This window comes from Eulemur rufifrons, chromosome 16 (assembly GCF_041146395.1).
Source record: "Eulemur rufifrons isolate Redbay chromosome 16, OSU_ERuf_1, whole genome shotgun sequence".
Taxonomy (NCBI): domain Eukaryota; kingdom Metazoa; phylum Chordata; class Mammalia; order Primates; family Lemuridae; genus Eulemur; species Eulemur rufifrons.
This window is the reverse complement of record NC_090998.1, coordinates 23,910,991-23,923,849: the sequence shown is the minus strand read 5'-3', so window position 1 is coordinate 23,923,849 and position 12,859 is coordinate 23,910,991. Positions and strand designations below refer to the sequence as shown.

Below are 12,859 nucleotides of genomic sequence, written 5' to 3'. Positions count from 1 at the left end.
CAAGAGACTAACAAACACTAAACATCCCCACCAGAGAGGAGAAGCAAGAGTTTGCTCTTAAATTGACTTCAGAGTAGAGATGCCAAAGCAAATAAATCACTGCAAATGAAATACTCTGCAAGGTAAATGGGCTTTAAAAATATTTGTGTAGGTTAAATTTTCTAATCGGAAGTATTCATTACTGTCAGATATGATAAGGGCACTTGTCCATCAGGATCTGGAGATCTCCTCCAGGTATATTATTCAGTGTTTTTAGACCAATGCCTGGCGTGACAGACACCCTCCACCAATGTTACTGAATGAAGAAGAATAAGCTAAAGTTCAAATATGTAATGCTTCACCTAAGCCACAACTGTATTCATTTGAGTAAGAAGGAAAGTCCCCAAAGTTCTTAGATTCTTTCAAACCATACACATTTTTCATCAGTATGCATTCCCCAGTGATGAGCAAATGTGAATACTATTCTATCTGACTTAGCTACTCAAGCCATTGATAGAATAAAATGCAGAACAAACTTCTCTTTCCTAGGGTCCTGTGCCCTTAGCCAACTGCATCCTAAAGATGCCATGTCACTTTGTTTTGTCATTGTGGCGTGACTTACAACCCTCAAACCATCTATAAAGAGTTTTAAGAGATGAACAGCACTTTTACAGGTTTCATAGTATCCATAGTTGCTCCATTCTATTTTTCTTTTCCTTTACAGGAATCTTTTGTAGCTATAGTAAAACGGCTTCAGTCATCTCTCTGATTGGGGGTGAGTGGAGTCACATTTATGGATAAATGTTAACCTATTTGTGGCCTGCCACAACGTAATCCCAGCATTTTGAGAGACCGAGGCAGGAAGATCGCTTAAGGCTAGGAGTTTGAGATCAGCCTGGGCAACATATCAAGACCCCCATCTCTACAAAAGAAAAAAATTAGCTGGATGTGGTGGCGTGCACCTGTACATCTAGCAACGTGGAGCCCAAGGCAGGAGGATCGCTTGAGCCCAGGAGTTCGAGGCTGCAGTGAGCTATGATTGCGTTACTGCACTCCAGCCTGGGCGACAGAGTGAGACCCTGTCTCTAAAAAAAAAACAAAAAAGAAAAGAAAAAAAGGAAATAAACTATTTGTTTTCCTAAACTCCCACTGGACATAAATCTCTGATCATAGATCACCAAAGGCCTCTTCATTCTATAACCAGAAGTTCACTGAATATTCATCAAGTCACTCAGACACTGGCCAAGGAGGAGTCACCTAAGTGGATTTATCCACATACCCAGGTTCTATTATGAGAATGGCAATCCCCAGATCCCAAGTTAAAGGGATGGTAGCCCTTGTAAAATGAAGCAACTCCCATATGATAAGAGGCAACCAGAATAAAAGGAAATAGAAGAGCGAAGCATGTAAAGTTGTAGGTGAGCTGGGTGCATCAGTCATCTGGGATTCAGCCTACATCCTGGAAGCTGGTGTGGCTCTGCCTAGCCCCATGGATTGGCCTGGACTGCTTTGGTCTGCTGGGTCTCCAGAACGGGGCAAACTTTTCAGTATTCCCTGCAGGATATACCAGACCAGAATCACTCTGTATCCCAAAAAGAAAATAGCCCTAAGGAGGCCACTCTCCTCCAAGTTCATTTTTATAAACCTCCAGGGAGATTCAGAAAGTACTAGACTAATCTAGTATCACTGAGATTGCTAAATAGTCATTGGGCTGAGAACAGAGACAGGTGAAATGGCCAAATTGATACTCCTTCAGAGCTCAAACTGGTCTGGGAAAGGTATCGAGTCAAAAACGACTGTTCTGCAAGAATAGAGATGAAACGGAAGCACTTAGCCTCTGAGGAGTGCCACTACCAGTGACTGCGTCCCTAGCAGCTAATAAACAGAGCTAACTCATTGAATCTTAACCACTCAACGGCACTGTTCTAAGTGCTTCACATGCATTCGTTTATTTAATCCTCAAGGCAACCCTAAGAGGTAGGAATTATTATTACCGTTGTGATTTAATCAGTAAAGAAATGGAAACCTAGAGAGGTAAGTAACGTGTCCAGAGTTATTCAGCAACTAATGGCGAGCTAGGGCTCAGCACCAGGTGCAGTGTTTACACATCTGCACCTCGCCATCTGCCTCCCTATCATTTCCCTTCCCTGAAAGCTTGGAAGAGTGCCCTGTGACCAACCACAGACAGCTTGGTGAAGACAAGCATGGTGTCTGTGTGACACAGTGACACGTTGCCCACAGCTCTGGCCCTGCAGGGGTGAGGGTAGTTCCAGGCCCAGCTTCTCAGAGACCCTCCTCACTAGTCTCAGGACATCCCTACCAGCTGCTCTGCTCTGCATAGATTCTCTGTTGAACGAAAGTTTAAGATTGCAGATGTCATCAGGGCTGCCTACTGAGAGCAAACTTCAAATGAATCCTAGATTATAAAAAAGAAAACCAGAAAGAACAGAGACCTGGCTGTATAGAAGACCCTTTGTGCCACACCCAGGAAGCTTCCAGGGCAATTAGGAACATCATATCCCAAAGGAGCTTTATTTCATGAAATTTCAGAGTTGTATGTTCATGCCTTAAACATTAAAACAAGTTTTTTTTCCCCCATATAGTTTGTTTCTTTGGTGCTGGGCTTTTTGAAGTTGCAATAAAGAAAGGACAGGAAACACAGTCGCAAACGATATTCAAAAATGCTGAACGAAAGAGCTTCATTCCCGTTTCCTTTTAATTCACCTAGGCTTAAAGGACAGACATTTTTCCCCCCTGAGTATGTTGACAATCATTGAGGTGACTAAAATACCTAGTATATCTTAGTGAAAAGCTATTTTTAAAATCACTTGATTTCAAAAACTCCAATCATGATAATTTCATGGGAATTCTTAGTACAAAAATTAAAAGTTTTAAATTACTCTGCAAACATTTGTGAATTCAAATACTCTTAATTAGAAAATACCTGCATTGATGCATATGTATCAGGTGTCTTGAATGTCTGTCCCTGATGCAAAATGATTTTGAGGGTTGTTTTATGAGTTATAGTTCCTGTGGCCAGTAATAGCAGCAATGATGCAATATGAGACTAGGAATCAGAAGTGTCATTTCTAGTCTCTCCCAACTCTGCCACATTTAATCTCTGGGCTTGAGAATGTCATTTAACTTCTCTTAGCCTGTTTCCTCATGTCCAAAGAGGAATAACAATTCCCACCTGCAAGCATTGTTTCATAGGTCAAATGAAATAATGTGTGAGAGAGTTTAATAAGCATCAAGGCACTGTAATATAGCATAATATTAAAATTACAAACCAAATGTGGGTGGCAGTGTGGCTCAGTGAGGAAAATGCAGATAGAGTCTGGTGTAAAAAGGAATCAACCTTGCTGAATGCTTTGCCAACCCATGACCCTGGGTGTGTCTGTCTGGCCTGAGTTCTCTCATTTAAGACCTGAGAATGATAATAACTATCTCATAAGTATGATGTGGGGATTAGAAACTCTCTCTCTCTCTCTCTCTCTCTCTATATGGCCTTTAGCTGGGCAGGCACACAGTAGGTGTTCAATAAATGGCACCCGTTTTACATTAAAGAATTCATTTAATCAAGCCAAGTATGCTACATGTTTCAACACCCACCAACAGCTGAGCAGTGCTCTGCTTAGAACAGTACATCCAAATAGCGGGACTCCCAAATATACTTCTGCCACGGCCAGCGCCCTGGGTTTATCCCACTTTAGTCTCCAGTGGCTTAAGGCTGTGTTTGCTGTATTTGCATTTCCTGCCTTAGCGCATTACGTAGTAAAACTTACTAATGGAACTTCAATTTAGAGAATAAAATTAACACTACCCAGTGTGGCAACTCCAAGTACAGGCTTTTTCCTCACCTGCTTTTACTAGAAACGAACTTACTTCACTTTTTGCTACTTATTTAGGGCCAGGGGTGGGGTCCGGGGAACAAGATAAGGAAAAGCCCAAGGGAATCTTCTGTTATCGAGTCTGTTCAATCTGACCCAAATAAGCAGCCTTTGAGATTCCCTCCCCGGCTGCAGAGCGTTAGAGTCAGGCCCGTGGAGGCGTTCGGAGCAACAAGCAGGAGCGGGCGCGAGTCCCACCGCGTCCAGCCAAAGCCAAGTGCGCCGGGCATCGGTCACCGAGCGGAGCGCGAGTTAGAGGAGTGGACCTGGGCAAGGGCACATGCAGTTGGGTTAGTCTTAACTCGACCTCATGCGGCTTTGCATTCCTGTTTGGCAAACGCGCTTAGGCAAAACAGACTTGATGCTTACAATGATCCCAGCCCAAAATGGAGTGTCTCTGACTAGCAGGGAGGAGCTGATGCTCGCCATGAGGAAGCCCACCACGGTCACGGCGATGCCCAGGGCCAGCTGCAGCAGGGCGAGCAGCAGCGGGAACCGGCAGCCGCAGCACGTCCGGGCCTCCTCCTCCCCGCACTCCTTGGGGGCCCCTGTGCCCTTCTTCTTCGGCCCCATGTCGTCGGGCCCGGCGGCGTCCGCGGCCGGCGGCCCCCCCTGCCTCTGCTGGCCGCGGGGCTGCTTGTCCTTGCCCATGGCGGCTGCGGGGGCGGGTGGGCGGCTGCGGGAGCGGCGCCCTGGGCCCGGGAGCGCGGCGCGCGGCGGGCCGAGCCTGCCCTGGTATTCGAATTACGGAGGCTGAACAAATATGGAAAACATTTGGAGCCTACTCGCCGAGCCTCCAAAGGCCACGGGGCGCCTGCAGCGGAGGGGGATTCGAGGGGGGTCGCCAACTGCCAACGCGCCGGGACGCAGCACCTCCGCTGGGCCCCGGGCAGGCTCTGCCCATCGTGGGTGCCTTGGGGTGGGTGGGGGTGTATTTATGTGTTTTCTCCTTACTCAAAACTTCAGAACTCTTTTGGTTGTTCGTGTTTCCTGTGAGGTGCAATGCAAGGTGATGAATGTTTAAATCATTTGAGTTTAATTAATAGACAGTTTAATCCAAAGTAGGCATTCCTGGGCTCCAGGCTGTGTAGTCATTTCCAGAAGTTTAAGTTGTTCTTATTTTCCAACAGAGGCATGGGCTCTTCTCTTTCTAAATTCTGTAGTCCAGCTGATAAGGGCATTTTTCCCATTGAGGTGTTTGCTTTTGAAATAACTGTTTATAGAGATGTTGGAGTAATTGTGAACTCTCTCACATGAATTTGTTTTTAAAAGCTCTTTTAATATCATAGTTTATATGGAGTCCCCAGCTAGCCTTCACTCATCTCCACAACACTGCCTACGGGGACTGTCCACCTTTGAGATGGATAATTTTGTTCACTCAGTCAACATTTAAGAGTTATTTTAAAAGCGCCTACAATGTGCTAAGATATAAGGATATTCAAGGTAGACCTGGTCCTGGCCCAGAGTCACAGAAGAAATCAATAAAACTGATTATTCTTAGTCACACATTACTCAGTAGTACTTAGAGCAAATTTCAGTGAAACCACTAAGAAATGATCCCATCACTTTGGGAGTATTTGTATCTCCTTTGGTATGATCATTGTAACATTCAGACAGCTGTATTCAACGATAAATGATAGCTTGGTGGGGTGGTGGCTTGTGCCTGTAATCCCAGCACATTGGGAGGCTGAGGTAGGAGGATCACTTGAGACCAGGAGTTTGAGACCAGCTGGGCAACATAGTGAGACCCTGTCTCTCCAAAAATAAAGCAATTAGCCTGTGTGGTGGTGTGTGCCTGTTGTCCCAGCTACTCTAGAGGCTGAGGCAGGGGGATTGCTTGAGCCTGGGAGTTCAAGGTTGCAGTTAACTAAGATTGTGCCACTGCACTACAGCCTGGGCAATAGATAGAGACCCCGTCTCTTAAAAAATAAAATAATACATAAATAAGTATAGGATGTTGCCAGGATGTTAGACTGCTGGTTATTTGCTATCACCTAATTTAAAGAAAGTCTAACTCCCTGCTCTGTTTGCTTAGAATTCTAAACTGATCATCATCAGCTCTCATTGTAAACTGCCAAGACCCCACAAGGTACTTTTGAAGGTATAAGAGATATTCACCCTTACTTATTTTGTGGATGTCAGTGTTTGCCTTGAACCCTCCTTCTGGACCAGTGAGACAAATATGATCCATGGAACAAATGCAATAGCTTCGAAAGTAGAATCTAAACCATACATCCCAGTTCCACGCAGAGGCAGTAGAAACAGCGCTCACTCTCACCAGAGAAACTGACTGAGGCAAGGTCATTGTCAGCTTTGGGGCCCTCACACCACTAGGATTTCTATTGTGAACAGACAAAAGCTGGCATTACACCAAGATATCCTCCTGACTTGGGCCTGGCTGAAGACAACTCAAACGACAAAACAGAAAAATGCTTGGTTTTCCTATTTCAATATAGTAATCATTTATAAAAAGCCAACTGACTACCTGGAAATCAATTATTTGTTATTAATAATATGCCTACCAATTATTATCTATTCTGTAACAAGTACATGTCAGATGCTTTACGTACTTTACTGTTATTCTTTACAACAACCTTGTAATTGTAGTTTCCAATTTTAAAGATGAAAAAAGTTGAATATCAGAATCATTAAGTTACCAAATTATTAAGCCATTAACCTAGTTAGGAATGAGGGTAAGAGGAACCAGATGTGAATTTTAAAGTCATTGGTCTTGTGGGTTACCTGTTTTATTAATTACTTCTTTGATGTATATTGCCTACAGGCAAACAACTGAATAGCCTATTTAAATAGTTTGTGATTTTAAACAATTTAATTATCACGGATAGGATTGTATCTGTCATAGCATAGTTATTGACTTGAAAGTAAGACTATCTCAGTGCTTTACAAAAATATCTTGATTCACCACCGTAATATATACAGTGGTTGCTGGAGACGGTTATTTGTATTATTACTAATTTATAACTAGATATAGGCTCTATTTGCTGATCATACTATACTGCTGGGCTGTCATTTAGTTAGGAACAAAATATTCCTAGCCTTTTCCTCAAAACCTTAAATTAGATGTATGCTAGAATACAAACAAGATAATAGGATATTGCTGTAGGTTTGTCTTCTAGGTTTTGGAACTAGTGGGTTACAACTGTAAAACGGTTGTACATATATTCTTATAATAAAGGCTTACTTTTAATTGCCTAGCTGAGACAAGTTACAAATGAAACCAGTGTTGATGAACAACATCCCAGATAAATTGTAATCCTTTTAGTCTGATTACAACTGCCAACTTCAATTTTCAGCTTCCAGCGAAGAAGGCAGTGGTTTAGGGAAACTCACACTGGCTCAGATTTCCAATAGCGTGGTTGAGTCCGGGTTTGAGGGGGCCTGGTCTTTGGCAATACCATGAGATAATAGTGATGAGGATGGTATTTCCACTAATTGGGACAGGAAAGTAGAAACAGAGAAGAGGGTGAGTTCTTATCAAATGGTTAGTGATAGAGAGTAATCAAGGCTAAAATGAGATCAGACCATCGTTACGGACACAAGGAAAACTTTTCCTTTAACATGTTCTTTCCACTGAGAAAAAGCATCATTTCTAGTTCGTCATATAGTTTAATAGAAATGAACGGGGTCTTTTTAGTATTCATAAATTACGATGTCACTGTTTATAGCTTAAGCAATAACCTCTTCAGATATTTATATTACCAAGAAAAAAAGTACAGCAGAAACAAAGTATTTTCAGATATTCTTTACTGCTCCCATAACTCAAAACCAACAGAGATTGTACATTAGAAATTGCAGGAGAGTACTTAATATATGGTTTGGATTATTTTGATCCTTTGGGGAAAAAACCAAAATCAAGCTTAGTATCTTTATCTTTGCAGTGTATCTCAGACTTAACATTATTTTGAAGTATTTATCCTTCAGAAGTTCAGAGTAGAGAAGATGATAACTCTTTAAAACTAGTGTCATTAACAAAATGTCCTTAGGAAATCCAACTAGAAATAATCTCTAAACCAACACATTTATGAACACATGATGTTAGATTATACAAGAACAGAAAAGGATTTCGTAGAAAAATTATTACAGTTCCAAGGTCTGTATCAAGTCTTTTAAATGTGTAATTATATATAAAATGTTAGATTAGATTTTATTTAAAGAAGTATCAAATAATCTGCAGAAAACAATTGGAAATTAATTTGTGATATGTGGTATTATTGGTCCCATATGTCTCACTGGCCTCCATACCTAAAGTGGCTCTAGGGATATTACTGGTGTCTGTGTATGTGTGTGTTTGTGTGTGTGTGTAGATATTTATATTACCAAGGAAAGAAAGCTTTTTTTCTTTTTATTTATTTCTATGTCATTAATAATAAATGTGTCTTTGGCTCATTTTTTTTTTCTCAGAAGAATTGGCACATTTATACTTTTTACATGGCAGTTTGTATTTTCAACTTAAATATCATATGGGCAAAGGTACTCTTTATAGTCAAGAGAAGGCTTGTAACTTTCTCATTCTATAGAGATAATAACTCTTAATCATTTCATCATGCATTTCACCTATTTATAAGATGCTATTTATAATATCAAATTTTTCTGCATGTAATTTTGATGTTTCCACTGCACATGATGAAGTATAAATAACTAAATTTATCTTAATTGAGAAATACAGGGAGAAGAGTGGATAAACAAATGGTGATATATATCCATACAGTGGAATACTACTTGCCAATAAGAAAAGAAATGAACTATTGATAAAGGCAATGACTTGGACGTGCTGAGTGAAAGAAACCAGACACAAAGTAATACATGCTGCATAATTCCATTTATATTAAAATAAGAAAAAAGGCCAAACTAATCTATGGTACTAGAATTTAAAAAGTAATTGCGAAGTTGGGATGAGAGAGTTGACTAGAAAGGAGCAGAAGGTGACCTCAGCAATGGAAGCAAGTCTATATCTTGGGTGGTTGTCATATGTGTGTAAACAGTTGTCAAAACTCATTGAACAACTGTGTATATTATTGTATGTAATGACACCTCAATTTTTAAAAATACAATAAAAAGAGAAATGCAGGGAGTCACTGGATAGCCATCAGTAATTAACAATAGAACAAGTAGGGGGGTTTGCAAATTTAAGTTATTTTTCCAAATTCTCCTCATTTCTCTCCTGCCTTTCTGGATCCTCTGTATTAATTATCTATTGCTGCATAATAAATCACCTGAAAACTTAGTGGTTTGAAACAATAATAATTATTTATTATTTCATGGTTTCTGTGGGTCAAATATTCAAACATCACACAGCAGGGATGGTTTGTTTCTTCCTGTTATCTGGGGTCTCAGCTGAAAGATTTAGGCTGGAGGCCTGGAATCATTTGAAGTCTTAACTGAGGCAGGAGGATCTGCTTCAGGGTGGCTAACTCATCTTGCGGGCAAGTTGTTTCCTTTCCGTGTGACCTCTCCACCTGGCTGCTTGAGTATCCTCACAACATGGTGGCTTGTTTCAACCAGAAGGTGAGAAAGCAGGGTAAAAGCTACTCTTTTCATTACACAGCCTCAGAAGTCACTCAGCAACACCTGAGCCACACTCAGTTCTTTAAAATCAAGTCAGAAAGTCCAGCCCACATTCAAGGTGAGAAGAATTAATGTCCATCTATTGAAAGGAAGCATATCAAAGAATCCAAGGCATATTTTAAAATCACTACACCCTCCTCCTCAAGTCTCTCCATGGATTGTTCTTGCTTGGCTGTCCTCCTAAATGTTGGCATTCCTCAGGGTTCCCTTCTGTGTCCTCTTCCTTCTTACACTACATATTTCATGGCTTCCCTGGAAACTCCCAAGTCTATTTTAGGAGTCCAGACTTCTCTCCCTAGCTCTAGATCTGCAAATGCAAATACCTATTCACCTCTCCATTGAAAAATTCCAAATAGCCAGGCATGGTGGCTCATGCCTAGAATCCTAGCACTCTGGGAGACCTAGGTGGGAGGATCACTTCAGCTCAGGAGTTTGGGACCAGACTGAGCAAGAGCAAGACCCCGTCTCTTACTTTTCTTTTTTTTTAAAAAGGTCTGAATGTACCTCAAACTCACTCTGCCTGTGAACTCCTCTGAGAAATCAATTAAAATCAATGTAAGGTGTCCATAGACTTTAGTGACAAGGTGGTCATTGGTTACAGTTACCAAAACAATTCCACATAACAGTTTCAAGATTTTAGTAAGTTTAAGAATGAGTAGGAGGTGAAAAAAGGGGGTACACTCAGCTGTGAGGGGAAGGAAGGAGATAAAGCCATGGCTAAAGGGATAAGACAAAGTCAAGGAAAACTTTGCCTTTTTTGTTTTTTTTTTTTTAAATAGAAAACACTTGAATGTGCTTGTGTGCTGAGGTAGAAGATGATAAAGATGCCTGATGGAGAGGACAATTGATCAGACAAGTTCCTTGAGCAGGGAGAATTAGTCTTAGAGGAAAGTCCCTTCCCAGGCTGAGGTGGGAGGAAGGAACCTGCAACTCCAGCGAACGCAGTTAAGTTCTCAGCACAGGAGGGAGGCAGCCGAGAGAGTGCTAGGACATGCATGCAGTGAAGGTAGGGTCAATACTTTTCTTCTAGAGACTGCAAATTTTAGATATAGAGCCATTCTACTTCCGCATCCTGTCCCACAGCACATTTTATTGCTACATCTTTTAAGCATAGATGAGTTTTAATAAAACATCATTTTCTGAAAATTTTCTCTGAAACAGGCAAAAACATAATTTTGTATAAATTACAATAACAATAATGACTCTGGATGTTTATGTATTTTTATAGGCTACAAAGTCCTCTTACATAGTATCTCTTTAAGTCTGAGCAAAACCCTGTGAAATCAGAATTTCTTCAGAGTGGCTAAATGACTTGTTCCAGGTTTCATTTTTTTTTAAACCTAGGTCTCCCTGCACTAAATTCAGTGTTCTTTCCACTTATACTTTAACTGAATGACTTGGATTTTTATTGTACAGAAAAATTGCATTGGTATGATACCTTGCACATACAGGCAATCACATTCGTTAAGGGAACACGGTGCTTGCTGTGTACATAGATATCCCTGCCACGTGCTGGGGCAGTGAGAACAGGGACTGTCTACAGTCCTGCCCGTAGGTCCACGGGGGCAGGAACTAGGCTTTCTTAATGACCATTGGTCCCACAGTACCCAGCACAGTGCAAAGGACATTATGTGGTTTTAATAAATATTTATGAATCCTAAATAGGCATGGAGTCATCTGGATTCAGATATTTCTGATATTTCGTAAAGAAACAACATTTCTTTAAGATCCTTGAGCTGCATATTTTGTTTGCCCATTTTTATTTTTTGTTTTAAGAGTCATTTTTAGGAATAACCAGGATACTTGGGATGAATTATAATTAGGTTTTCTAAATAATAACAGTAAAACCCTCACAAAGTCATTTTAAATACCCTGTGTGTTATACGTGCAAACTGTAAGATTTTTGTTTTGACCACAAATCCCCCTCCTTAGTTGGAATAGCTGAGTCATTGACTCTAAGCCAGATTGACATCTTTGATCATTTTTATAATATGCATGTTTCCATGGACTTACTCCTTGTATTTAGTTCCTTATCTAGTCATCAACACCTTTAAAGACATCGTGGCCCTAAGTCTATGTAGGCTGTGTTCTTTTACTCCTGCGATTCTTCTAAGCATTCTCTCACTTTTATGTGGTTATGAGCACAAACACTGGATGTGGACTGCCTGAGTCCTAATCTTGTCTCTAATTCTTAATGGCTGTGTGATTGTGGACAAGTTCCTTAACCTCTCTGAGCCTCGGCTTCCTCCCAGTAAAACGTGAATATTGAAAATACTTACCTCAGGCAGTTGCTATGACATCTAAATACAATAATTGATGAAAACATGAAGCACATTTCCCGGTATGGGTAAGTAATCAGTAATGGCTGGCCAACATCCTGGCCTGCCTTCTTTTCTTATTCGCTTTTCCCTTCCCATGCATTATCTTTCTCTGCAGCCTGTCTTTGGCAATCTTGTTCTCATTATTTCTCCTCCTACACTCTCCACGAAAAGGATCATCCTCCCTGTCCTTCCCTTATACTCACTGCCTGAGATCGCTGGTTTTGACTACTGAATTAGTGCTTTGCTTCACAGTACCATTTTATTTCTCCTCACCACCACCCTCTGCACTCTCACCCAACTCTGTAATTGAGACTTTTCCAGAATGGCCCCTAGAGGAAGATGACTCACCCCCTTTTCTTCTATAGTGTACTCTATGTCTTTAGAGCCCCGGATCCTCTCTCTGAATCCACCCACAGGTGGAGGGAAGTGACCGTACTCAGATGTTGTCTGTCACCCACCCCAGCCAATCATGAAAGGCCTGCCATTTTATTTCTAATCTTTTGCTGTGCACCTTATAAAGGTTCCATTAAAATAAGTAGGAAATTCACACTTGATTTCCCCAATTGATTTCAAATTATGTCCTAGAACGTACTGAACTGCAGGCATTTCAAGGACAATGTTTTGGTAATCTAATATTAAACTAGAATTAGCCAAATCTTGGCCAGAAAAAGCTCACATTTCTCAAACATTTTACTCCCTAAAACATCACACATCATTTTTGAGGTGAGGCCTAAAATCCCCTTTATATTGAGGAAGGATCCCTCGCCCACCCCAACATGGCCGGTGGGACTGTTGCTCACCCATGGCCACAGGAGTGGGCCCTTGGCCCTGGCCAGGCCAGCATGGCATCCCTGCCCTGCATTGAGTCTAAGGGTTGGGTGCCTGGAGGGCAAAGCCAGAGCAGGATGAATCAGAACCTTTCCATTAGGTGTGAGATAAGGATGCTAGGGTGGAGGGTGCGGCCCTTTCTTCTTTTGGGAAGAGGGGCTGCCAGTGGAAGGCTTTCTCTCCCACAACTTGAAGGGAGTCTTTCTATGACAGGAGAGAATAAAGGCAATGTGCAAAGAGAAATAGAAGCTAAAA

The 12,859-nt window shown here is 41.3% G+C and overlaps 1 protein-coding gene across 1 annotated transcript in view; it reads right to left on the bottom strand.

Annotated features, from left to right (window-relative positions):
* The window catches only part of SSPN (sarcospan), a 31,544-nt gene extending 27,024 nt beyond the window's left edge, over positions 1–4,520 (bottom strand). The window contains exon 1 of the mRNA XM_069491070.1: positions 4,239–4,520. Within this exon, the coding sequence (XP_069347171.1) occupies positions 4,239–4,520 (282 nt within the window). The remainder of the gene's footprint in view (positions 1–4,238) is intronic.
* Positions 4,521–12,859: the final 8,339 nt, after the last annotated feature.